The 27,969-nt window shown below is 43.0% G+C and overlaps 1 protein-coding gene across 1 annotated transcript; it reads left to right on the forward strand.

Moving 5' to 3' along the window:
- The first annotated feature begins 352 nt into the window (after positions 1-352).
- On the forward strand, positions 353-25,479 carry INA (internexin neuronal intermediate filament protein alpha). The gene is made up of 3 exons (XM_056529662.1): positions 353-1,552; positions 15,707-15,831; positions 23,156-25,479. Exons 1-3 carry the CDS (start codon positions 503-505, stop codon positions 23,448-23,450), a joined length of 1,470 nt encoding a protein of 489 aa, XP_056385637.1. The 5' UTR covers positions 353-502; the 3' UTR covers positions 23,451-25,479.
- Positions 25,480-27,969: the final 2,490 nt, after the last annotated feature.

Consider the following 27,969-nt stretch of genomic DNA (forward strand, 5'->3'; position numbering starts at 1 on the left):
TTCCTTCACCTCCCATCTGGATGGAAATCACCAGAACAGAATTAGTGAGTTTTCAGAATATTATGTAATTCTGCACTATGTAAATCTATTTGTTTCCTTCACTGGAGGAGACTTTAGATCTGGACTTTTAGTATTCGTCTTGCAGGATTCCTCAGTCTTTGGCGATGTGAAGAGAGATTTGGGGGCAGGAGGGTGGTGGGGAGCCCCTGTAGCAGGCATAGGGGGGAGGCAGGGGAATAAAGCAGTATCGCTGACATCAGCACTGCGGCAAAATGGACAGTTCCATCTGTGCACTTACAAATAAACCTCTGCTCTCCTCCCTCTGGCAGCTCCAGTGCAACACCTACTGCTGCGGCACACCAGATAATTCGTGCCGTCCAGGGAGGAGGGGGTTAAAGCACATTATGTGGCCACCAAAGTAAAAGCTTTCCCCTAGCTATTGATCCCGCCTGGCAGTATAAAAGCCAGGGCGCAGGTGTCCCTCCCCCATCCTCTCTCCAAGATGAGTTTTGGTTCAGATCACTACCTTTCCTCCTCTTACAGGAAGATCTTTGGAGACCCTCCTAGGTCAACCAGCCGCCTTGGAGGGAGCAGCTCTTCCTCCAGGACAACCATTTCTGGGGGCTTGAGGTCCCACTCCTTGTCCCGCAGCAATGTGTCTTCTCAAGCTTCCTACAGAAGGTCCGTCCGTCCTGGACTCTATACGTCTGGAGACAATGTAGACCTGGCCCAAACTTCAGTCTTAAACAATGAGTTCAAGATCATCCGCACCAATGAGAAGGAACAGCTGCAGGGGCTCAATGACCGCTTTGCCATGTTCATCGAGAAGGTCCGTAACCTGGAGCAGCAGAACAAGGTGCTGGAGACTGAGCTGGTGGCTCTAAGGCAAAGACAATCGGAACCCTACAGACTTGGAGAACTCTACCAGCAAGAGCTGAAAGATCTTAGGGCTCAGATTGAAGAGCTCAACACCGAGAAGGCTCAGCTCATCCTAGACAGGGACAGCCTAGAAGATGATCTTCAGAAACTCAAGGCTAAATATGAAGACGAGATCCGGATGAGAGAGGAGACAGAGTATGCCTTGAAGGCTCATAAGAAAGACGTGGATGATGCCACCTTGGCTCGTCTGGATCTGGAGAAGAAGGTGGAATCTCTGCTGGATGAGATCTCCTTTATGAGGAAACTGCATGAAGAAGAAGTCACCGAGCTGATGGCTATGCTCCAAGCCTCCCAGGTGTCTGTAGAGGTGGAGTTGGCCAAACCTGACCTGACTTCAGCCCTGAAGGATATCCGAGGCCAGTATGAGTCCCTGGCAGCCAAGAATCTGCAGTCTGCAGATGAGTGGTACAAGTCCAAATTTGCCAACCTGAGTGAACAGGCAACCAGGAGCTCCGAGGTGATCAGAGCCAACAGGGAGGAGATCAATGACTACAGGAGACAACTCCAGAGCAAGACCATCGAGATCGAAAGCCTTCGGGGTACCAATGAGTCCCTGGAAAGGCAACTGCAGGAGATGGAGGAGAGACAGATTGCAGAAACCACTGCCATGCAGGTAAAGCCATTCTAGGATGACCTGTCTATATATTCCCTTTTATTCCAGTTATAGTGCAATCGTTTCCAAACGGTGTGTCTCCAGCTGTTGCAAAACTACAACTCCCAGCATGCCCGGAGTTGTAGTTTTGCAACAGCTGGAGACACACTTGTTTGGAAAACACAACTATAAGGACTCTTAATAGTAACCATTGCAGCAGCTGTAAGATCACTGTCCATGGTGCTGAACACCAAATCCCTTCACCCCGGTACCTGCCCATACCATGCACTGCCCTGTGACTATACACTAAATCCCTTCACCCCAGTACCTGCCCATACCATGCACTGCACTGCCCTGTGACTATACACTAAATCCCTTCACCCCAGTACCTGCCCATACCATGCACTGCACACTGCCCTGTGACTATACACTAAATCCCTTCACCCCAGTACCTGCCCATACCATGCACTGCACTGCCCTGTGACTATACACTAAATCCCTTCACCCCAGTACCTGCCCATAACATGCACTGCACACTGCCCTGTGACTATACACTAAATCCCTTCACCCCGGTACCTGCCCATACCATGCACTGCCCTGTGACTATACACTAAATCCCTTCACCCCAGTACCTGCCCATACCATGCACTGCACACTGCCCTGTGACTATATACTAAATCCCTTCACCCCAGTACCTGCCCATACCATGCACTGCACACTGCCCTGTGACTATACACTAAATCCCTTCACCCCAGTACCTGCCCATACCATGCACTGCACACTGCCCTGTGACTATACACTAAATCCCTTCACCCCAGTACCTGCCCATACCATGCACTGCACACTGCCCTGTGACTATACACTAAATCCCTTCACCCCAGTACCTGCCCATACCATGCACTGCACACTGCCCTGTGACTATATACTAAATCCCTTCACCCCAGTACCTGCCCATACCATGCACTGCACACTGCCCTGTGACTATATACTAAATCCCTTCACCCCAGTACCTGCTCATACCATGCACTGCACACTGCCCTGTGACTATACACTAAATCCCTTCACCCCAGTACCTGCCCATACCATGCACTGGACACTGCACTGTGACTATATACTAAATCCCTTCACCCCAGTACCTGCCCATACCATGCACTGCACACTGCCCTGTGACTATACACTAAATCCCTTCACCCCAGTACCTGCCCATACGATGCACTGCACACTGCCCTGTGACTATACACTAAATCCCTTCACCCCAGTACCTGCCCATACCATGCACTGCACACTGCCCTGTGACTATACACTAAATCCCTTCACCCCAGTACCTGCCCATAACATGCACTGCACACTGCCCTGTGACTATACACTAAATCCCTTCACCCCAGTACCTGCCCATACCATGCACTGCACACTGCCCTGTGACTATACTCTAAATCCCTTCACCCCAGTACCTGCCCATACCATGCACTGCACACTGCCCTGTGACTATATACTAAATCCCTTCACCCCAGTACCTTCCCATACCATGCACTGCACACTGCCCTGTGACTATACACTAAATCCCTTCACCCCAGTACCTGCCCATACCATGCACTGCACACTGCCCTGTGACTATATACTAAATCCCTTCACCCCAATACCTGCCCATACCATGCACTGCACACTGCCCTGTGACTATATACTAAATCCCTTCACCCCAGTACCTGCCCATACCATGCACTGCACACTGCCCTGTGACTATATACTAAATCCCTTCACCCCAGTACCTGCCCATACCATGCACTGCACACTGCCCTGTGACTATACACTAAATCCCTTCACCCCAGTACCTGCCCATACCATGCACTGCACACTGCCCTGTGACTATATACTAAATCCCTTCACCCCAGTACCTGCCCATACCATGCACTGCACACTGCCCTGTGACTATATACTAAATCCCTTCACCCCAGTACCTGCCCATACCATGCACTGCACACTGCCCTGTGACTATATACTAAATCCCTTCACCCCAGTACCTGCCCATACCATGCACTGCACACTGCCCTGTGACTATATACTAAATCCCTTCACCCCAGTACCTGCCCATACCATGCACTGCACACTGCCCTGTGACTATATACTAAATCCCTTCACCCCAGTACCTGCCCATACCATGCACTGCACACTGCCCTGTGACTATATACTAAATCCCTTCACCCCAGTACCTGCCCATACCATGCACTGCACACTGCCCTGTGACTATATACTAAATCCCTTCACCCCAGTACCTGCCCATACCATGCACTGCACTGCCCTGTGACTATATACTAAATCCCTTCACCCCAGTACCTGCCCATACCATGCACTGCACTGCCCTGTGACTATACACAGTTGTTGCCCTGCAGGTTTTGTTGCATTTGCACAAAATATCATTATTTAGTATAACCTTTGTATTTCCACCCTACACCCTCCCTCCCCAAATAATGAAACAAGGTTAATCTGCAGCCCTGACTGTGATACATTATAGATGAGGAGCCTTATATAACACATTCGTGGAGGCAGAAGCTGCTTTGTGGTGCACTGGAAAGTGGGAAAAAAAGGCTGGGTGTGTGGGTGGGAGAAAGGGTAGGGAGTGGCACAGGATCTAACAAAGGCACTTTTGGGACTGTCAGGGGACTTGCATATAAAAGGTACAGGCTACAGAGAGCAGGGCTGACAGATTACTTTGTATTTAGTATTAAAAGTTAGTGAGTCCTCCTAAGATATCTCAAGTCTATTAGACCTAAGGGCTGAACAGCAGTAAAGCGAGTAATTCTATACTGCAAACACATGTATTTTCCAAGATTTTTGACACTGTTTAAACACAAAAAAAATATTATCTCTCTAATATCTTACTTTTTCCTCATATCTACTTATCTTCTCATATCTATCTATCTCATATTTATCTACCTATGTCATATCTATCTATCTATATCATATCTATCTATCTCATATCTATCTCATATCTATCTATCTATCTATCTCATCTCATATCTATCTCCTATCTATCTATCTATCTATCTATCTCATATCAAGCTATCTCATATCTATCTATCTCATATCAATCTATCTCATATCTATCTATCTCATATCAATCTATCTCATATCTATCTATCTCATATCAATCTATCTCATATCTATCTATCTCATATCTATCTCATATCTATCTATCTATCTCATATCTATCTATCTATCTCATCTCATATCTATCTATCTCATATCTATCTATCTATCTCATATCTATCTATCTATCTATCTCATCTCATATCTATCTATCTCATATCTATCTATCTATCTATCTCATCTCATATCTATCTCCTATCTATCTCATATCTATCTATCTATCTATCTATCTATCTATCTCCTATCTATGTACCTAATCTATCTCCTGTATCACAGCTATTTATCAATCTTTTTCATATCTATGAATTATATTTGTATCTACCCATTTTTTCTATCTATCTATCTATCTATCTATCTAGCATTTATCTTCCATATCATATCTATTTATTTGTATATCTTCATTTATCTATCAATTCTTTGTAATGATCTCATTTATCTAGCTATCTATCGTCTTAACATTAATCTAGTTATCCATTTGTCTATTGGTCTTCCAGCTGAGACTTTTTTTTCTAATGCAATTCTATGTATGTTTAAACTTTCTATAGCCATCTATCTATCTACCTATCTATCTAATATCTACCTATATTCTATATATATAGGCATCTATTTATTGATTGATTTATTTATTTGTATATCTTCATATATCTATCAATTATCTGTAATTATCTATCTATCCATCATCTACATATCAATCATATTAAAATCAATCTGTTTATCTATTGGTCTTCTGTCTGAGGCTGTTTTACCTAATGCAATTCTGTCTGTTTAAACCCTCCATAACATTCTATCTATCTATCTATCTATCTATCTATCTATCTATCAATCATCCATCATAAATGTAATCTATCTATCTACCATCCATCATAAATCTATCATCTATCATAAATCTATCTATCATCCATCATAAATCTATCTATCTATCTATCATCCATCATAAATCTATCTATTTATCTATCATCCATCATAAATCTATCTATCTATCTATCTATCTATCATCCATCATAAATCTATCTATCTATCTATCATCCATCATAAATCTATCTATCTAAGAAGAAACCTTGATCCAGCACTGGTCAAATTAAATTTCAGATCTTTATTAGAAATCATTAAAACAGCAAAGACACTATAGAGACTTACTATGGATCATAACATCAGTGTCTTGTAAAAATGGGGGTATATTATTCTACCAACTAATCATCTTACATACTAATACAGTAAACGTACAAATCTTGTTCTGTGTAAATAAATAGACATGGTGATTGATTGAATACTATGGAAAAGATACTTAGTAATCTTTTTTGTTTCATTTGAAAATATTCTCTAATATTTTTCTTAAAATAAATTGTAGAATAATGATCAGATATGAAGCAGTTTGGTTATAATAAATAATAGATCCACCCAACATAACTTCCATCGCCATCTTTAGAAGGGAGTGGCACCTTGTCTTTCTTCCATTAGCTTTTAGTGCTTCTTCGTAAAACAGGTGTCGTAGACGTACAAAGACACATAGCACATATTAATAGTTTAAGGATGATCTGTTATTTTATATATGTATCACCTGTAGAACCGGGACAGAAGAGATGAGCACTGTAGGTGTGAACAGTATATTGTAGCAGCCGAACTCCTTGGGGTTTCTTAGGCTTTATTTCCCAGGCAACCTGCTCTGGGTAGAAAACTAATTTTAGCACCTCTCTCTCTCTCTGTGTCTTATTTCATGCTGGTATATTACAATAAAAGGAGTGAAATGAAATCAAATCATGAAGGGTAAAATAATTTATTGAAAACCACAGGGTCCGAGGTTTACTGGAAAATTTAATTTAACACTATAAGGATCTACTTTTAGGTTGGGTTCAAATGAAGTAATCTGGTTAGTGTTTCAAGGGGTTGCGTGAAATCAGAAAAACATGTCTGCTTTCCTAGAGATAAAGCATCACTTATGGATGTGTATGATACTGCAGCTCAGCCTCCTGTACTTTAATGGGACCCAGTATAACTCCCATAGAAAGAAGGTAGAATAAACAAAAACAAAGTCCAAAAATGTATAAATCTTTATTGATACATATGACAAAGATAACATAAAAAGCATAAAAACAACAAATGAGGCAAGAAAAAGTCCAGTAGAGGAATGGTAAGGAAAAATGGTGCTGAGCAACAGATGTTTTGTTCAAAAGATATATATGTTTACTGGGAATATATGTTTACTGGCTACATCCTTGTGCAGACTATAAAAAATGACAATAATAGAAGACAATGAAAAAGTGTAGAAAAATCTAAGTCCTGAGTAGGAAAAAAAGACAATAAGGAAAAGGAAAAGTATGTCAACACAGAAAGATATATGTAAATCCCATAGAACGGTCAGCCTACCATTCTCCTGGCCATTACCTGCAGGTGAAAGCACCACCTTAACGTGTTTCGGATACCGCAGTACGCAAAAAGGTGAACAAGCCCTGTGAACAAGCAGTACGCGAAATGCGTCAGGGTAAACAAATCCTGTGAACAAGCAGTACACGAAATGGGTTAAGGTGAACAAACCTTTTAAACAAGCAGTACACAAAACGTGTTAAGGTGAACAAGCCCTGTGAACAAGCAGTACGCGAAACGTGTTAAGGTGAACAAGAAGTATGCGAAACACATTAGGGTGGTTTGGTATGTACCAATAAAGATTTATATATTTTTGGACTTTGTTTTTGTTTAGTCTACCTTCTTTCTATAGGAGTTATATTTATACTTGCTTTGGCTAGCGTGCCACGCAGGTGGTGTTGTTTTTTGTAGGATTTATATTGAATGGGACTGAGGTGCAATACCCTATAAAGTGCACTAGACAACAGTGGCGCTGTTTCTTGACAAGTATAATGCTCAAGTACAGTTTTGAGCTACTCAACATTTTCTGCTACCAATGTACAATATAAGTAGAGGCTGGGTTATCATGTAACAAAATTATCTGCAAAAAAAAAAAAAAACTCCACTAGAAACAATGCTTCATGGGTCACAGGTCACTGAGGTATGGGTATTTATTTACTGAGGGTCTTTAAACAGGAGCCCCTAGACTCACCTAACATTAACTTACTATTTATAAGGAAATGGGATTATTAGGAACAGCCATGTAATGCTGTTTCAGAAAGTGTACACAATACCAATTCATGCATTGTTTATTTATTTAAACAAATTGTTGCCAATATTATTATTAAAAGGAATCAAATTAACTAGAAGTTATTAGAAGTAACTGGCAGGATGGATAGTTTTGCCAATACCCTAGGGCTCCATTTATATATTCTATGGTGTGAGGCAGCTGAATAAGAACTTTGCATTAGAGTGAAGGTCTACTGTTACTTAACATTGGTTTGATCAGCTGCAAAATCTATAATCTCTATAATATTTTGCACTTTTCACTCACTTGTCTTCATCTGGAAACTTTCGACACACAGCTACATGTGATAATATTTAGGGCTGTGGTAGGTACTGCAGTTATAGGGTATGTTGGCATGATAAGAATCCGCTGCAGATCTGTTGAAGATCGGCTGTACATAAGGGGTGGAAAATCTCCAGTATAACCGAACAAAAACAAAAATACATTTAAAATTCACTGCAGAAAACGCACAGCAGATCTGCATCATGTGAACATACACTTGAAGGGGTACTCCGGCATTTAAAAACTCCTGTGGATAGGGGATAAGTGTTTGATCATATGGAGTCCGACACCTGGGGCCCCAACATCTGAAATCTCCAGAACAGGGGCTCCAAATTTCCCTGCTGTCAGCAAGCGCTACACACATTCTCTATGGAAGCACCAGAGATACACGAGCACTGTATCATAGGGCGTGTGCTGACTCCATGCAGCAGGCAGATCCAGGGTTCCAATCTGGTGATAATGGAGGTCAAACCCTCAGCAATCAGACACTTATCCCCTTCTTGAGGATAGGGGGAAACGTTTTTATATACTGGATTCCCCCTTAACTCCTTGGGGACGGAGGGCGTATGCATACGCCCTCGCGTCCCATCACTTAAGGACGGAGGGCATATCCATACGCCCTCCGTATTTCCGATCACCGCAGCTCGCCGGGCGGTGATCGGACCGGGATGACTGCTGATATCTATCAGCAGGCATCCCATGGCAATGCCTAGGGGGGTCCTGAGACCCCCCCCCCATGTCGGCGATCGCAGCATGCTTGGAGTTGTAGTTTTGCAACATCTGGAGGGCTACAGTTTGGAGACCACTACTTAGCGGTCTCCAAACTGTTCTTCCCCAGTTGTTGCATAACTACAACTCCTAGCATGCCCAGACTGTCCAGGCATGCTGGGAGTTGTAGTTCTGCAACATCTGAAGGGTCAGATATTGCAGAACTACACGCCCAGCATCCCTGACTGTCTGGCCGTGGTGGGAATTGTAACAGCTGTAGGCACACTGGTTGGGAAACACTGAGCTAGAGTCTGTTTCCTAACTCAGTGATTCCAACCCGTGTGCTCCAGCTGATGCAAAACTACAACTCCCAGAGTGCACTGACAGACCGTACATGCTGGGAGTTGTAGTCTTGCAACAGCTGGAGGCACATGGGTTGCAAGACTACAACTCCCAGCATGTACGGTCTGTCAGTGCACTCTGGGAGTTGTCATTTTGCCACAGCTGAAGGTTTGGGGCGCCCCCCACCACATGTGAATGTACAGGGTACATTCACACGGGCGGGTTTACAGTGGGTTTCCTTCAAGGAAACTTACTGTGAACCCCTGCCTGTGTGAATGTACCCTAAAAACACTACACTAACAAATAATAAGAAGTAAAACACTACACATACACCCCCTTACACTTCACCCCCCCCCCCCCCCCCCCCCCAATAAAAATGAAAAACGTCTCATACGGCAGTGTTTCCTAAATGGCGCCTCCAGCTGTGGCAAAACCACAACTCCCAGTGTTGCCGGACAGCCATAGACTGTCCTGGCAGGCTGGGAGTCTTGCAACAGCTGGAGGCACCCTGTTTGGGAAACACTGCTGTAGGGTTTTGGTGGAGACAAGCCGCATCCTTGTAACCGGGTCCACCCCTATTGCAAATTCCTAATTTAGGCCTCAAATGTACATGGCGCTCTCTCACTTCAGAACCCTGTCGTATTTCAAAGCAACAGTTTTGGGCCACACATGGGGTATCTCCGTACTCGGGAGAAATTGCGTTACAAATTTTGGGGGGATTTTTCTCCCATTACCCTTTGTAGAAATGGTAAATTTGGGGGGAAAAACTGCACTAGTGAAAATTTTTTTTTTTCATTTACACATTTGAATTTAACGAAAAGTCGTCAAACACCTGTGGGGTGTTTAGGCTCATCGGACCCCTTGTTACATGCCTTGAGGGGTGTAGTTTCCAAAATATTATGCCATGTGTTTTTTTTTTTTTTTTGCTGTTTTGGCACCATAGGGGCTTCCTAATTGGGACATGCCCCCAAAAACCATTTCAGCAAAATTCACTCTCCAAAATCCCATTGTCGCTCCTTCCCTTCTGAGCCCTCTACTGCGCCCGCCGAACACTTGACATACACATGAGGTATTTCCTTACTCGAGAGAAATTGTGTTACAAATTTTGGGGGGCTTTTTCTCCTATTACCCCTTGTAAAATTTAAAAAACTGGGTCTACAAGAACATGCGAGTGTAAAAAATGAAGATTTTGAATTTTCTCCTTCACTTTGCTGCTATTCCTGTGAAACACCTAAAGGGTTAACACACTTATTGAATGTCATTTTGGATACTTTGAGGGTGCAGTTTTTATAATGGGGTAATTTATGGGGTATTTCTAATATGAAGGCCCTTCAAATCCACTTCAAAACTGAACTGGTCCCTGAAAAATTTCGATTTTGAACATTTTGTGAAAAATTGGAAAATTGCTTCTGAACTTTTAAGCCCTCTGATGTTTTCCAAAAGTAAAAACATGTCAACTTTATTATGAAAACATAAAGTAGACATATTGTATTTGTGAATCAAAATATAATTTATTTGGAATGTCTGTTTTCCTTACAAGCAGAGGGCTTCAAAGTTAGAAAAATGCAAAATTTTTTCATCAAATTTTGGAATTTTTCACCAAGAAATGATGCAAGTATCGACAAAAATTTACCACTTAACATAAAGTAGAATATGTCACGAAAACAATCTCGGAATCAGAATGAAAATTAAAAGCATCCCAGAGTTATTAATTCTTAAAGTGACAGTGGTCAGATGTGCAAAAAATGCTCCCGTCCTTAGGGTTATAATGGGCTCCGTCCCCAAGGAGTTAACCTCTTCAGGACATAGGGCGTATGGATACGCCCTGCATCCCGAGTCCTTAAGGACCGAGGGCGTATCCATACGCCCGTGGGAATTCCGTCCCCCACCGCTAGCCGGTTGGGGACCGGAGCCGGATGCCTGCTGAAATCGTTCAGCAGGCATCCCGGCATATCGCCCAGGGGGGTCATTATGCGGCGATTCCGGGTCAATCGGGTCTCCAGTGACCCGATGACCCGGGATTACCGGCTGTTCGGGGCCGTCTCTGACGGCCCCGAACAGCCAGAGCCTGCAGGGGTGAGGTGGCACTGGTGCCACCTCACGATCGCCCTGATTCGTCGGCCGGATTACCGGCCGACCGATCAGGGCGCCTGCTGCGGGTGTCACTCCCGCACCCGCTCCGCCCCTCTTCTGGAGGACGTGAGCGGGTGCGGGACGTGCACCCCGGGTGCTGGGGACCCCGATCCCCGGCGTCCATGTTGGGATCGGGGCCCCAGGAGCAGCTGCGGCGGCGGGACTGACCTGCAGCGTCTGGATCGTTGGAGGTGAGAGACAGCCTCCTGCTGTTGCTTAGCAACAGCTCCCAGCATGCAAAAAGGGCATGCTGGGAGCTGTAGTTATGCAACAGCAGGAGGCAGACCACCACAACTCCCAGCATTCCCTTATGGGCATGCTGGGACTTATGGTTTTGCAACAGCTGGAGGCACATTCATTCTATGGAAAAGTGTACCTTCAGCTGTTGTATAACTACAACTCCCAGCTTGCACAAACAGCTAAAGTGCATGCTGGGAGTTGTAGTGGTGCATCTGCTGGTTGCATAACTACAACTCCCAGCATGCCCGTTGGCTGTCGGTGACTGCTGAGAGTTGTAGTTTTGCAACAGCTGAAGGCACACTGGTTGTGAAACTCATAGTTTTTTTTTACCTAACTCAGTGTTTCACGACCGGTGTGCCTCCAGCTGTTGCAAACTACAACTCTCAGCAGTCACCGTACACCATGCACCGTACATGCTGGGAGTTGTAGTTTTGCAACAGCTGGAGGCACACTGGTTGTGAAACACTGAGTTAGGTCACAAACTCAGTGATACATAACCAGTGTGCCTACAGTTATTGCAAAACTGCAACTCTCAGCAGTCACCGACAGCCAACGGGCATGCTGGGAGTTGTAGTTATGCAACAGCTGGATGTCCCCCCCAATGTGAACGTACAGGGTACACTCACATGGGCGGAGGATTACAGTAAGTATCTGGCTGCAAATTTGAGCTGCCGCAAACTTTCTGCTGCAGCTCAAATTGCCAGCGAGAAACTACTGTGAACCCACGCCCGTGCGACTGTACCCTAAAAACACTACACTACACTAACACAAAATATAAAATAAAAAGTAAAAAAACACTACATATACACATACCCCTACACAGCCCCCCTCCCCTCCCCAATAAAAATGAAAAACGTCTGGTACGCCACTGTTTCCAGAACGGAGCCTCCAGCTGTTGCAAAACAACTCCCAGTATTGTCGGACAGCCGTTGACTGTCCAGGCATGCTGGGAGTTTTGCAACAGCTGGAGGCACCCTGTTTGGGAATCACTGGCGTAGAATACCCCTATGTCCACCCCTATGCAATCGCTAATTTAGGCCTCAAATGCGCATGGCGCTCTCACTTTGGAGCCCTGTCGTATTTCAAGGCAACAGTTTAGGGTCACATATGGGGTATCGCCGTACTCGGGAGAAATTGTGTTACAAATTTTGGGGGGTATTTTCTGCTTTTACCCTTTTTAAAAATGTAAAATTTTTGGGAAAACAAGCATTTTAGGTAAAAAAAAAATTTTTTTTTTACATATGCAAAAGTCGTGAAACACCTGTAGGGTATAAAGGTTCACTTAACCCCTTGTTACGTTCCCCGAGGGGTCTAGTTTCCAAAATGGTATGCCATGTGGGTTTTTTTTTGCTGTCCTGGCACCATAGGGGCTTCCTAAATGCGGCATGCCCCCAGAGAAAAATTTGCGTTCAAAAAGCCAAATGTGACTCCTTCTCTTCCGAGACCTGTAGTGCGCCAGCAGAGCACTTTTCACCCCCATATGGGGTGTTTTCTGAATCGGGAGAAATTGGGCTTCAAATTTATAGGGGTATTTTCTGCTATTACCCTTTTTAAAAATAAAAAATTTTTGGGAAAACAACCATTTTAGGTAAAATTTTTTATTTTTTTTTTACATTTGTAAAAGTCGTGAAACACCTGTGGGGAATTAAGGTTCACTTTATCCCATGTTACATTCCCCGAGGGGTCTAGTTTCCAAAATGGTATGCCATGTGTTTTTTTTTGCTGTTCTGGCACCATAAGGGCTTCCTAAATGTAACATGCCCCCCAAAAACCATTTCAGAAAAACGTACTCTCCAAAATCCCCTTGTCGCTCCTTCCCTTCTGAGCCCTCTACTGCGCCCGCCGAACACTTTACATAGACATATGAGGTATGTGCTTACTCGAGAGAAATTGGGATACAAATACAAGTAAAAATGTTGTCCTTTTACCCCTTGTAAAAATTCAAAAATTGGGTCTACAAGAACATGTGAGTGTAAAAAATGAAGATTGTGAATTTTCTCCTTCACTTTGCTGCTATTCGTGTGAAACACCTAAAGGGTTAAAACGCTGACTGAATGTCATTTTGAATACTTTGGGGGGTGTAGTTTTTATAATGGGGTCATTTATGGGGTATTTCTAATATGAAGACCCTGCAAATCCACTTCAAACCTGAACTGGTCCCTGAAAAATACTGAGTTTGAAAATTTTGTGAAAAATCGGAAAATTGCTGCTGAACTTTGAAGCCCTCTGGTGTCTTCCAAAAGTAAAAACTCATCAATTTTATGATGCAAACATAAAGTAGACATATTGTATATGTGAACCCAAAAAAAATATATTCGTAATATCCATTTTCCTTACAAGTAGAGAGCTTCAAAGTTAGAAAAATGCAAAATTTTCAAATTTTTCATCAAATTTACGGATTTTTCACCAAGAAAGGATGCAAGTATCGACAAAAATTTACCACTATGTTAAAGTAGAATATGTCACGAAAAAACAATCTCGGAATCAGAATGATAACTAAAAGCATTCCAGAGTTATTAATGTTTAAAGTGACAGTGGTCAGATGTGCAAAAAACGCTCCGGTCCTTAAGGCCAAAATGGGCTCCGTCCTGAAGCGGTTAAAGGAGTACTCGGGTGAAAAACTTTTTTTTTTTTTTTTAATCAACTGGTGCCAGAAAGTTAAACAGATTTGTAAATGACTTCTATTAAAAAATCTTAATCCTTCCTGTACTTATTAGCTGCTGAATACTACAGCGGAAATTCTTATCTTTTTGAAACACAGAGCTGTCTACTGATATCATGAGCACAGTGCTCTCTGCTGACATCTCTGTCCATTTTAGGAACTGTCCAGAACAGCATATGTTTGCTATGGGGATTTCCTTTTACGCTGGACAGTTCCTAAAATGGACAGAGATGTCAGCAGAGAGCACTGTGCTCATGATGTCAGCAGACAGCTCTGTGTTTCAAACGGAAAAGAATTTCCACTGTAGTATTCAGCAGCTAATAAGTACAGGAAGGATTAAGATTTTTTAATAGAAGTCATTTACAAATCTGTTTAACTTTCTGGCACCAATTGATTTAACAAAAAAAAAAAAAAATGTTTTTCACCGGAGTACCCCTTTAAATGCGACCAATAGAACAGTCAGAGCAATCCACCATTGTACACTCAAAATAATAAATAAACAAATACATTAAGAATAGCAGATCTGATCATAGAAGATTACTGTAATTTTAAAGAGAGCAACAGAATACCTTTTATTTACCATGTAAGTGTCAACAAATACAAAAAGGGTATAATGGTAATAATGCCCATGATGCAAATGGTATGGGTTCATGCTAAATACATAGAGAAACATAGAGGTGTACATAGTTACTAAGGTCTCCAACCTGTAGCTCTCCAGCTACTGCAAAACTACAAATCCCAGCATGCCCTGACAGCTGCAGGAATTGTACTTGTGCATTAGCTGGAGACTAAAGATGAGTGAACTTACAGTAAATTCGATTCGTCACGAACTTCTCCGCTCGGCAGTTGATGACTTTTCCTGCGTAAATTAGTTCAGCTTTCAGGTGCTCCGGTGGGCTGGAAAAGGTGGATACAGTCCTAGGAAAGAGTCTCCTAGGACTGTATCTACCTTTTCCAGCCCACCGGAGCACCGGAAAGCTGAACTAATTTATGCAGGAAAAGTCATCAACTGCCGAGCCGAGAAGTTCGTGACGAATCAAATTTACTGTATGTTCGCTCATCTCTACTGGAGACCATAGATAACTTACCTAAATGGTAAAGTATTTTATTGTAGTCCTGGAAGTGACACAAGCCAGAGCTGACATGATGAAGATCTGTCCTTCCAGAACCGTGAATGCCTATGTATAATGTACTAGAGATGTTGGACCATACATTACTTCCGGGCTTTATTTATGTAATTATACTGTCTGAAAGGCTGTCCGGGCATGCTGGGAGTTGTAGTTTTGCAACATCTGGAGGTCTGCAGGTTGGAGACCACTGCTCTACAGTAAGAACCAAATCCTCTGCAAACAACTGCTGTACCTCCCGAGGACCTGGCCTGTCTTTTCTTTTTACCAATTATTTTTATATTAGAGGGTTATGGAGAATTGATATAGCATCAGAATTTATAGCAAATATTTGACCACATTTTATAACATTGTTAAAGCTTTGGCATAACACGCTACAAGATATAATCCCTCTCTCTTATTAATCATAGGATACCATTAATCAGCTGGAAAATGAACTGAGGAACACGAAGGGTGAAATGGCTCGCCATCTGCGGGAATATCAGGACCTGCTAAATGTCAAGATGGCACTGGATATTGAAATTGCTGCATATCGGTAATTTGTGTTTTCATCGGATTGTATCAATAGTTTTATGCATGAAATCTGAGGCAGACTTGATAGTGATCACATGTGTATAACAACATACGGTTAAAAGAAATAGTTAAAGGTGTTATCCAGGAATCGGAAAACAGAGCTAACTTCTTTCAAAGACCTCTCCCAGTCTGTCTCCAGGTTGGATGTGGTTCTGCACCTCCAACGTTTCGATGGGATTCAAAGATCTGAGGTTTATTCACCCATGATGCAACGCGTTTCACATATAGACTGCTTCATCAGATTGTTTCAGATCTTCATCAGATTGTTTTAGATTGAAGTGAATGGAGCCAAGTTGTAAAACCACACCCAACCTGTATGGTCTTTGAAAGAACTGTTTTTCTATTCCTGGATAACCCCTTTAAGAAGTTTTTCCCTGTTTGTACTAATTTTAAAATATTATTTACCAATGATATCAGTTATTTTAAAATATCCCTTTATGCTACACTTAGATAGGTTCCCTAGGAGCTGACCCAGTACGAAACACTGTAAAAAAATGGAAATGTTGTTGGAGCTGTTGTACCTATAGACAGCCCTGGTGATGGGAGCCCTCTGAAGAAAAAATGTCCCCTGGTCAGTGTGTATCCAATGTAAATGATAGGCATAAATATAATAATGAACAGTGCTGCGGAGATGACAGGAGGACACCTAGAGATAGATAAGGGAAGACTGTGGAGAGCACTAGATGTTGCACCATAATGTTCTGCTTTGTTTTGTCAGAGCAGATAAATGTTTTATGCTGTACTTACAGCTTGTGTTATAAAATAAAAATAAAATATAAAAACGAGAAAAAAAAAAGAGTAGAATTTACTTTGGTTTGCTGTGAAAGCTACCTACAGATTTGGAGCCACAGCATGCTCATGTGAATAAGTCACCACTGGCCAACAAAATCTGCATGAAAAAATTCTGACGCAAGTGGAGTAACCCTAATGGGGGTAATCAGTCAATGGAGTGTCCTAGGCCAATGTTTCCCAAACAGGGTACACTCCCGGCATGCCTGGACTGGGAGTTGTAGATTTGCATGCCAAAGGCTGGGAGTTGTAGTTTTGCACAACTGGAGGCACCCTGGTTAGGAAACATTGGCCTAGGACACTCGGAATAACTACCCCATTAGGGTTATTCCCAGGCCCGTCGCAAGAGGACAGGCAAACCAAGCAATTGCTTGGGGCCCCGAGCTGGCCCGGGGCACCCCAAGCAGAGCCGGTGTTGGCCTGTCCTCCTGCTCTATCCCGTTCGGCAGGAGGCTCGCCCCGTTGGCCTGCCGGGCCAGCAGTGCGAGAGCCTGCCTGAAGAGGGAGGCAGAGACTGAAGTCGCTGCCTCCGGCTCCTTTTTGTGCCCCGCTATTGCTCACCGTCGGTCCGGACTTCGTATGTTCGCGCGTCACATGACGTCACGCTGAGTCCCAGGGCGTCCTAACGCCGGCCATACAGCATGACGTGACGTGTGCGCGAACTGACAGAATTACCGCGTGTGGCGTTAGTTATATCTCTAACTCAGTGACTCTGACAGTGAGTGAATGTTATTGCAAGGTTCTGTACTCCTAACTACCTGCCTACTGGGTCTAGGGGGAGGGAAGGGGGTTAATCTGGGGGTACTACCTGCCTACTGGGGAGGAGGGGGTTAATCTGGGGGTACTACCTGCTTACTGGGGGGAGGGGGTTGATCTGCCCCCCCCCCAGTAGGCAGGTAGTACCCCCAGATTAACCCCCTCCCCCCCAGTAGGAAGGTAGTACCCCCTGATGAACCACCTCCTGGGAAACGGGGGGTACTACCTGCCTACTGGGGGGGTGTTGAGGGGGATAATCTAGGGGTACTACATGTCTGCTGGGAGGGGAGAGGGGGTTAATCTAGGGGTACTACCTGCCTACTGGGGGGAAGGGGCTAATCTAGGGGTACTACCTGCCTACTGGGGGGAGGAGGTTAATCTGAGGGGTACTACATTGTATCCAATGTATATTAAACAATTTGTATTGCATGGTGTTTTTTTGCAAATGTTCATTTGTTGAAAATGTTCAAATTTCATGCACATTAAATGCAACAGCAGTATTTGCACAGTGCAAATACTGCTGTTGCATTTAATGTGCTTGTAAATTGCACTGTAAACCTCCTTTTTATATAAAGTGTGGGTGAACTTAAACTGTATGGCTATGCTGTGGTTCCTGTAGACTTTGCGTGGGTGAGGGGGGCCCTCAAATTCCTTCAAACGGCCCTGGTTATTCCCCTTGCGTCAGAATTTTTTCATGCAGATTTTGTTGGCCAGTGGTGACTTATCCACATGAGCATGCTGTGGCTCCAAATATGTACGTAGCTTTCACAGCAAACCAATGTAAATTTAAAAAAGAATTCTAGTTTTTTTTACATTTTATTTACTGAAGTGCAGTTCCCTCAACACTGCTGCCCTAGGCACAGGCCCACGGGTGCAAATAGTAAATACAGTCCTGGGCAGGGTCTACTTAAACGGGTACTCCCCTGGAGAATTATTTTTTTAACCAGTTGGTGCCAGAAAGTTAAACAGATTTGTAAATTAATTCTATTTAAAAATCTTAATCCTTCCAGTAATTATCAGCTGCTGTATGCTCCACAGGAAGTTCTTTTCTTTTTGAATTTCCTTTCTGTCTGGCCACAGTGCTCTCTGCTGACACCTCTGTCCATTTTAGGAACTGTCCAGAGCAGGAGAAGTTTGTTATGGGGATTTGCTCCTACTTTGGACAGTTCCTAAAATGGACAGAGGTGTCAGCAGAGAGCGCTGTGGTCAAACAGAAAGGAATCTCAAAAAGAAAAGAACTTCCTCTAGCACATACAGAAGCTGATAAGTACTGGAAGGGTTAAGATTTTTAAATATATTACTGATAGCCTTTTGGGAGGATAACCTCCCTTAGGGAAATAAGGCCCTATAAGTAAGGCTCCACAAAAATCTATTTTATTGGTATGCTCTAAAACTCATAATATTTAATAGTGAATTAAAATGATCAGAGATCCTTATGTGGTTAATTGTTAGATATTAACTATGTTTGAAGTTTGTGGTGAGATATTGGTGTCTTCTATCAATGCCTTTTGCAGTATCAAAGGGGTCTTTCACACCCTCCTTTCCAGGGTCCACTATGTGGTATTTTAGGTATACATACACAGGGGTTTCTGTTAACCTCCTTATGAGACACTCTTCACAAGTGAGACTCTCTGTATTATAATTATTTTATAACAGCTGCATTTTGCCTCAGAAAAGGTATTTTGTACTTCCAGGGGATCTCACAGCCTCTTCTTGTTAGCACCAGATGGCTCGTATAAATATAGCACTATAGGGGGTCTCTCACACCCTCCTATATAGATATAGTGCTATATAGTCTGCGCTGCCTCCTCACCACTATTTGCCTCTCTTAGGTATTAGTATATACCTCCTGCATCACTGTGTTAATCCATTGCATATACTAGTTCAGTGCTGGGAGACCCTCTTCAAATATCCCTAACCCTTCTTAGTGCTGTATGAACCATCAGCACATTATGCCACCACACTTGATTTTATCTTTAGTGTGTTCCCATCTCGATTATAGGCCACTAAAAGGTATCTCTGTTTAAAATAGTTAATCACCAGCTTCCTCGACATTTTGCCAGCATACTGGCTTTATCAAGGGCTCTGAGGCTAATGGCAATATCCTCGTGCGCTTTTCCTTTTATAACCTTATGAAATTATGTCACTTCTGGTTTCATTCCCGAGTGTTTCCGGTTGTTGGAGCCAATCAGGGAATCCCACGTCATTCATGACATGTTCCTGATCACATGATCATATATCACATGATCTGCTTGACGAGCATGCGTCAGCACGAGCATGTGCATTCCACATATACCAGCGCGATCTTGCGTGAGGATGCGCATTCTCTAGTGCAGGATTGTGCCGGTACATGTGCTATCCCATACGACGGACTTGCACCTGTTCCACCATTATTTGCGCATGCCCGCATGCATGCGTGATCGCGCTGGTATATGTGGAATGCGTGAGATCGTGCTGACGCATGTGTATAGCAGGAGAAGTCGCATGCACGGCAAGCGGATCATGTGATATATGATCATGGGATCAGGAACATGTGATGAATGACGTGGGATTCCCTGATTGGCTCCAACAACTGGAAACACTGGGGAATGACCCCGGAGGTGACATAATTTCATAAGGTTATAAAAGGAAGAGCGCACGAGGATATCGCCATTAGCCTCAAAGCCCTTGATAAAGCCAGTACATTGGCGAAATGTCGGGGAGGCACTAAGAAGGGTTAGGGATATTTGGAGAGGGTCTCCCAGAACGGAACTAGTATATGCAATGGAATAACACGGTAATGAAGGAGGTATATACTAGTACCTAAGAGAGGCAAATAGTGGTGAGGAGGCAGCACAGACTATATAGCACTATATCTATATAGGAGGGTGTGAGAGACCCCCTATAGTGCTATTTATACAAGCCATCTGATGCTAACAAGAGGAGGCTGTGAGATCCACTGGAAGTAAAAAATACCTTTTCGGGGGCAAAATGCAGCTGTTATAAAATAATTATAATTACAGAGAGTCTCACTTGTGAAGAGTGTCTCATAAGGAGGTTAACAGAAACCTCTGTGTATGTATACCTAAAATACCGTATAGTGGGCCCTGGAAAGGAGGGTGTGAGAGACCCCTTTGATAGAAGACACCAATATCTCACCACAAACTTTGAACATAGTTAATATCTAACAATTAACCACATAAGGATCTCTGATCATTTTAATTCACTATTTGTTTCTTTCACTATTAAATATTATGGGGGAGATTTATCATTGCTTTTAGAGCATTTTTTTGTCTAAGATTTGGCACAATTCAGGCGCAAGCAGCATATTTAGCGACTTTTATGCGTCTTTTGATAAAGACAGTTTCACTCTTTTTTCCTACCTGTAGAACTTTTTCTTTTTAACCATGCAGTGGTCACGTATTTATCATTTGCGACTTTTGTCAAAAGTTGCTATTTTGTTCGCAAAGGTACTTTTTTAGGCGCAAAGCTACACCACCTACCAGTAGGCGTGAGAATCATTTCTACCTTCCACAATTCAACCTTTAACCTCTTGTGGACGACAGCGCCCCACTCCCCTTCTATGACATGTGCTCAGGAGCTGAGCATGGGTCATAGCTGGGTGGTCCTGGTGGCGATCTGCCACCAGGACCCATCTCTAAAGCCAGACATCACTGATCACAGTGATACCCGGCTTTAATCCCTTAGACACCACATTCAAATTTGATTGTAGCATCTAAAATGCAAGTAAAAATGTCACGACAGTGCTGTGAAAGTAATTAAAACACCTAACCTGCCAAATTCAGGACCCGGGAAAGTGTCTACTTCCCTCCCTCACAAGCGTCTAGAAAAAGTGTATGTGGTAGAGCTTTTCCCACCACAGCAAAGCTGCGCAAAATTCATCATCCTGCTGCACCTTCTTGATAAATAAGATGCACGCTAGTCAAACCCAACACCCAAATAAACGTAGGAAAATAGCTCTAACCATAGACATTCTTTGATAAATCTGGGCCTTTGAGTTTTAGAGCATACCAATAAAATAGATTTTAGTGGAGCCTTACTTATAGGGCCTTATTTCCCTGAGGGAGGTTATCCTCCCAAAGGGCTATCGGTAATATAACTAATGCCCTGGGATCCATACAGGATTATATCATTTAACATTTTTAAATAGCAGTAATTTACAAATCTGTTTAACTTTCTGGCACCAGTTGATTTAACCCCTTAATGACCAAGGACATAAATGTACGTCCTGGTGCAGCGGTACTTCGCACACCAGGACGTACATTTACATCCTGCACATGACCACGAGCATTGGAGCGATGCTCGGGTCATGCACGGCAGGTCCCGACTGCTGATAGCAGCCAGGGACCCGCCGGTAATGGTCGACAACTGCGATCGCACGGATGTCCGCCATTAACCCCTGAGATGCCGTGATCAATACAGATCAATGCATCTGTGGCAGTGCGGCTACATTTTCGGCTGATCTGATCACCTGCAGCATGGCCGCGGGAATCATATCAGCTTACATGGCGGACGGAGGTCCCCTCACCTGCCTCCGCCACCTTCCCGACGTCTTCTGCTCTGATCTGCCTCCCAGCAGACCAGAGCAGAAGATGATCGATAATACTGATCAGTGCTATACCTTATGCATAGCACTGAACAGTATTAGCAATTAAGTGATTGCTATAAATAGTCCCCTATGGGGACATAAAAAGTGGAAAAAAAGAAATAAAAAAAAATTTAAAAAAATAAGCAAAAAAATATCCTCCCCTGATATAAATGTAAACTGTCCCTTTTTCCCATTTTACCCCCAAAAAGTGTTAAAAAAAATGTTAATAAACATATTTGGTATCGCCGCTTGCATAAATGTCCAAACTGTTAAAATATAATGTTAAAGGAAAACTGTCAGATATTTTCTCCCGCACTATCCACAGTACTGGTGGATAGTGCGGGAGACCCTGATTACAACGAGCCCTACCTTGCCCGGATCCGCACGGCCATTCGCCCACAATTGTAGTTTTATTCTATGTGTATATCTTGCTGTAACTGGCACGGGCGGGGCTTCTGCACTGACGTCAGCGCCGCTTATGAATATTCATCCCCCCTCCCTCCAGCTCTCCCTCTCTTCGCCGCTCCTAACTGGGGGGAGGGGGGACGAATATTCATAAGCGGCGCTGACGTCAGTGCAGAATCCCCGCCCGTGCCAGTTACAGCAAGATATACACATAGAATAAAAGTACAATTGCTGGCAAAAGGCCAGGCGGATCTGGGTAAGGTAGGGCTCGTTTTAATCAGCGTCTCCAGTACTATCCACCAGTACTGTAGATAGTGTGGGAGAAAATATCTGACAGTTTTCCTTTAATGATCCCATATGGGGAACGGCGTGGACGTAAAAAAAAAAAAAAAAGTCCAAAATTGCAGCTTTTTTGTCACATTTTATTCCCAAAAAATGTATAAAAAAACGTTTGTGGTATCAATAAAAAGTAAAGATCATGGCACAAGAAATGAGCCCTCATACCGCCGCTTATACAGAAAAATTAAAAAGTTATAGGTTGTCAAAATAGAGGAATTTTAAACGTACTAAATAAAATTCTTAAAGGGGTACTCCACTGGAAAACATTTTTTTTTTTTAAATCAACTGGTGCCAGAAAGTTAAACAGATTTGTAAATTACAAAGGTGCCAGGTAGTCTGTGCCTACAGTCTACTGAAATGTAAATCTGGTCCTGTTTAAGATTGTTAATGTTTTTTGTTTTTTTTCCAGGAAATTATTGGAGGGTGAAGAGACCAGATTTAGCACCAGTGGAATCAGCATTATGCCTCCAAACCCATCCCAGAGTTATTCTTATCAGCCTCGAGTACATATGTCATCCTCTTCCAAGATAACACCAGCTTCGTCCTCCTCAAGGAAAGATGAAGCAGATGCAGGCAGCAAAATAACCCCCAAAACATCTGCTCACAGAGGGGAAGCCTATGAAGAAATCATTGAAGAAACTGTTGTTTCGACCAAAATAATAGATAAGGCAGATCAGAATGATGGAATAAATGGTAGACCCTAAGTAACTAGTTATTTGCTAATTTATCACTTTGATGTTCATCTATTTACTCTTAGAGTTCACATTTAACGCCTGTATCATAAGTGGTCACTAAGGTTTTCTAGGGAGATGCATTCATGTTAAATATTACAGGGAGGTTGAATTAAAGGCTTATGACCCAATGACCATACTGGAATCACAATTCCTAGTATAGCCTACCAGCCTATGGTGTAATAGGGAGCATTGGCCTATTGTAGAATATATTAATGGATCCCAGAAGCAGGGCCAAATTGAAACATTCCTTAAAGGGGTTGTCCAGTGAAAGAAACACCCTGTGTTTATTAAACAAGTTTAATAAAGCAACTTACTAATATAATGTTATTAGCTATAGTGCAGAGATTGCAGTTTCATTTTAGTGCAGTTTCATTATCAGCTGTGCATCTGGCTTGTAGCTGTCACATCACGTACCATCTCTGAAATCAGAGCTCAGTTCCCCCTCCCTCCCTCCTGTCTGCTCAGGACAAAACTAGTGATGTGAAGAGGTGAGCTCATTTTACAACTCATTCGATTTCAAGGCAGCAGGAAGCCTTTCACAGTCACAGTACTTTATGTATGAATAGGCTGCTTCCTGCTGCATTATATAATGAGATGTAATATGGGCTCTTCTTTTAACATCACTGGTCTTGTCCTGAGCAGACACTTGGGAAGGGGAGAGCAGGGACAGGAGCTCTGCATTCAGAGAATGTGACGTGATGTCATAGCTACAAGGAAGAGAGCAGAAGTGATAATGGAAGATCTGTTCAATATGGCTAATAACATTTATAAATAAGTTGCCTTATTATACTTTTTTGACATCATAAATAGGTTGTCTTTTTTGCTGGACAACCCCTTTAACCTTTCCTAAAGAAATGTTTAATCTTGTTCCGATTCTGGGATGTGTTCCTAAAACATGGTGATGGAAAACAGAAGAAAGAGTTCATCTACCTAGAGCAGTGGTCTTCAAACTGTGGTCCTACATCTATGCTGGAAGTCCACAGTTTGGAGACCACTGACCTAGAGCTAGTTAAAAAAAAAAGTTGCTCAGTATCTGCTTTTTTCCACCCAAAAATAGCACCACTCCAGTTAGGATGCAATACTAGACATAGCCTGTGTATAAGAGTGGTGCTGCTTTTTCTAACCCTTGCCAACCAGTTTGGGAACAACCCATAATACCTACAAAGGCAATAAAATAATTTCTGCTTTCAAATGTTTATAACAGTCCTAAGAAGGTTTCTTCGTACACCATCTAACAGGGAGCATGACCATGCGGATATGATGAATGCATGATGCAGTCTTCTAGATATCAAGGGTAGACCAGTCCATAGTGTATTGTTATAGCCACCCATCAATGAAAAGCACATCACTCCTTGCTCTATTGCTTAGTGTAGAACACGTGCACTTAGTTAGACATTTGGATGTATGGTATCTAAACTAGTATCTAATACTAATGGAGACATGGGGACCATCATAATATAAAGAACATTGGCATTTGAGGGCATTTCAAATGCTATCTGGAATATCACAGTATATTTTTTTCAATAACCAACCAAGAGTTTCTTCTAGAACACCTAGTACTGTAATACACAAATACTGTAAGTCACACAAGGTCCTTTAAACTACAGCGCTAGTAGCAGAGCACAAACAGAAATATCAGGCTAGTTACAATGAGATGACTTGGTGTAGAAGCTGGTAATAAACTGCAATATACAGTAAAGAAAGGAACAACACCATCTACTTGGAGGAGTCACATACAAGCTGCAAATCTAAGTAGAGGCACTTGAAGAAGACTCAGCATAATGTCTCAATAATGCCTTACTACTAGTGATACTCTTCCAGTTACTGTCTTGATGTATGTTGTATGTTTGCTGTGTGAACACTGTCATGGGAATGATTAAATGGCATTTCTTGGGGTGTTTTTTTTTTTAACACCTAAAATGTTAAAATCAATAATGACAAAATAAGTAACATTGTTATGCCTGCAGACAAGGTATGAAATAAATGTCATCATATCAAACCATAAAGTGTCCTTCTTTATTTGGCTTAGGTGATTGAGTCAACAAGATGACAAACTTGAGGGACTGCTCATCTAATTAAAGGAAATCTGTCATCAGTGTCACCTGCACTGACCTGTTGGTACAGACAGGTAGTGCAGATGACACTGATACTTACCTTCTTCCGTTCTGTGCTGTGGTTCACTGGCAATCCTCTTCGGTATCTTCAGCTCCAGGCCAGACTTGGAGCATGGGCGGAGCATAGGGACGTCACCATTGCTGTTCTCTGCTGGCAAACAGTAGCAGTGACGTCACTAAACTCCGCCCATGCCCCGAGCTGACGATACCGAAGAGGATAACCAGAGAACCACAGCACGGAATGGGACCAGGTAGGTATTGTTGTCACCAGTGTCACCTGCACTACCTGTCTGTACTGGTTAGAACAGGTGACACTGATGACAGATTTCATTTAAGTAGTCGCAGGGCAGGTGATAATGGTGCTGGTACACTTATTTTAATGAAATTATACTTCAACTCACTTCTTTGTATGGGTCTGCCTCTGCAATTTAAAGGGGTACTCCGCTGGGGACCCCCGTGATCTTTCACGCAGCACCCCGTTACCATCAGCCCCCGGAGCATGTTCACTCCGGGTCTGATGACTGCCGATCACTGGGCCGGAGTATTGTGAAGTCACGGCTCCGCCCCCTCAATGCAAGCCTATGGGAGGGGGCGTGACAGCTGGAAAGTGGTTGTCTGACTGTTGGAACCCCTCCGATCACTTCTGTTCAAGTGGTTCTCCTTCTGTTGCAAAACTACAACTCCCATCATGTTTGGAAAGCCTCAGCAATTATGGGAGTTGTAGTTATGTAACAGCTGGAGAGCCACGGATTGGGGTACAGTTTCACCCATCATCACTACAGTAGTGATGGGACAATCAGGCAGAATACACAAGGGTATCAGTGACTCACAGGTGATGTCTTCTCCATTGTCTTTCCTTCTCTTCTTCATGTGGTCCAGGTAGGACTTTTTTCATGTACGTCTTCCTCTGCAGAGTCAGACAACCAGATAGCACTGGCTTCTCACTTTGTCAGCAGATCCCCATCCTCCATATGAAGACAAAAATAATTTTAACCCTACAGACACTACCCCCCACCTAAATATAACCCTCTCAGACACTGTGCCACCTAAATATATTACTGCCACACACTGTGTCCCCTGAATATAAACTTTCCACACATTGTTCTTGAAATAACAATACTGCCACTGTTTCTTCTCAGTTCAGCAGAATCCCACCCCTGTACTGTCCTCCTCCAGACCCCTCTGTCCTCTCCTTTAGACCCCTCTGTGTACTTCCAGACCCCTCTGTTCTTCTCCTCCAAACCCCTCTGTTCTTCACCTCCAGACACTCTGCCTCTGATTTATTTTGGTTATTTAAAGGACATCTGCACAAAAAACAACTTATCCCCTATCCATAGGATAGGGGATAAGTGTTTGATCGCAGGGGGTCCTAACGCTGGGACTCCCCCGCGATCTCCTGCACGGGGCCACGGCTCTGCCGCGGCTCTCCCGTGTGGGAGGCGTGCGGGCTGCATGTGTGACGTCGCGGCCGACACTCCTCCATGTAGTTCTATGGGAGAGGCGGGGATGCAGCGTTCGTGCCTCCCCGCCTCTCCCATAGAACTGTATGGGGAGGGAGTGTACAGTCAACCTCTGAGAGGTCTACACGCATTAGCTGCTCACATAGACCGGCAATGCGGGGCCCCATTTGGGAGATCATGGGGGGTCCCAGCGGTCGGACCCCCGCGATCAAACACCTCCTCTATCCTGTGGATAGGGGATAAGTTGTTTTTTGCTGTAGATGTCCTTTAACTTACCTTACGCAAAGATATTACAACAAGAGGGATGGATCACAAACACTGGGAACAAGGGTCACCAGCAACAAACATAAAATGAGGGTTACTATCAGCAGGACTAGAATGTGGTTAACAAGAAACAGGTCTGGAACTATTAGTGACAATGGGGGACATTTATCAATGTTTGCTTATGTATTCCTTTTTTTAGTTATTTTTTTCTTACAATTTTTTTTGCTTATGTGCGACGTATTTATCAACTGGTTTCAGCCTGTTCATAAATTTCTTTCACTTAAGCAATTTTTTATTTTTTTTTGCTTTGGTAGTGGCTTTTTCTGCTCCATGTCTGAGCTGGAGTAAATTTAGTAGGTTTTTTCATGCAATGCGACTTTTTTGCGACTGTTGCACTTCATAAATTTCTGACCACTGCAAGTCAATTTCTTTTTTTCTACAAAAAAAAAAAAAGGCGGGAAAGAAAATTTGCTTTTCTCACTGTCTGTAAAAAAAAAATCGCACGAAAAAACGCGCAGGCGCAACTGCGACAATTATGCGACAAACTTAGCAGAAAAAACATGACTAAAGACGTTGATAAATGCCCCCCAATAAGTTTAAGGTAACTAAACCCTACCATGAAAATATTTAAACTGTTACTTAGATGTTTCA

Source organism: Hyla sarda, chromosome 7, assembly GCF_029499605.1.
Source record: "Hyla sarda isolate aHylSar1 chromosome 7, aHylSar1.hap1, whole genome shotgun sequence".
NCBI classification, from domain to species: Eukaryota; Metazoa; Chordata; class Amphibia; order Anura; family Hylidae; genus Hyla; species Hyla sarda.

Bases quoted from the DNA above. Each gene is read 5' to 3' on its own strand.
- INA (XM_056529662.1), top strand. From the start codon at position 503: ATGAGTTTTGGTTCAGATCACTACCTTTCCTCCTCTTACAGGAAGATC. The intron at 1,553-15,706 runs GTAAAGCCATTC...TATTAATCATAG, and splicing joins CAGAAACCACTGCCATGCAG to GATACCATTAATCAGCTGGA. The intron at 15,832-23,155 runs GTAATTTGTGTT...TTTTTTTTCCAG, and splicing joins ATTGAAATTGCTGCATATCG to GAAATTATTGGAGGGTGAAG.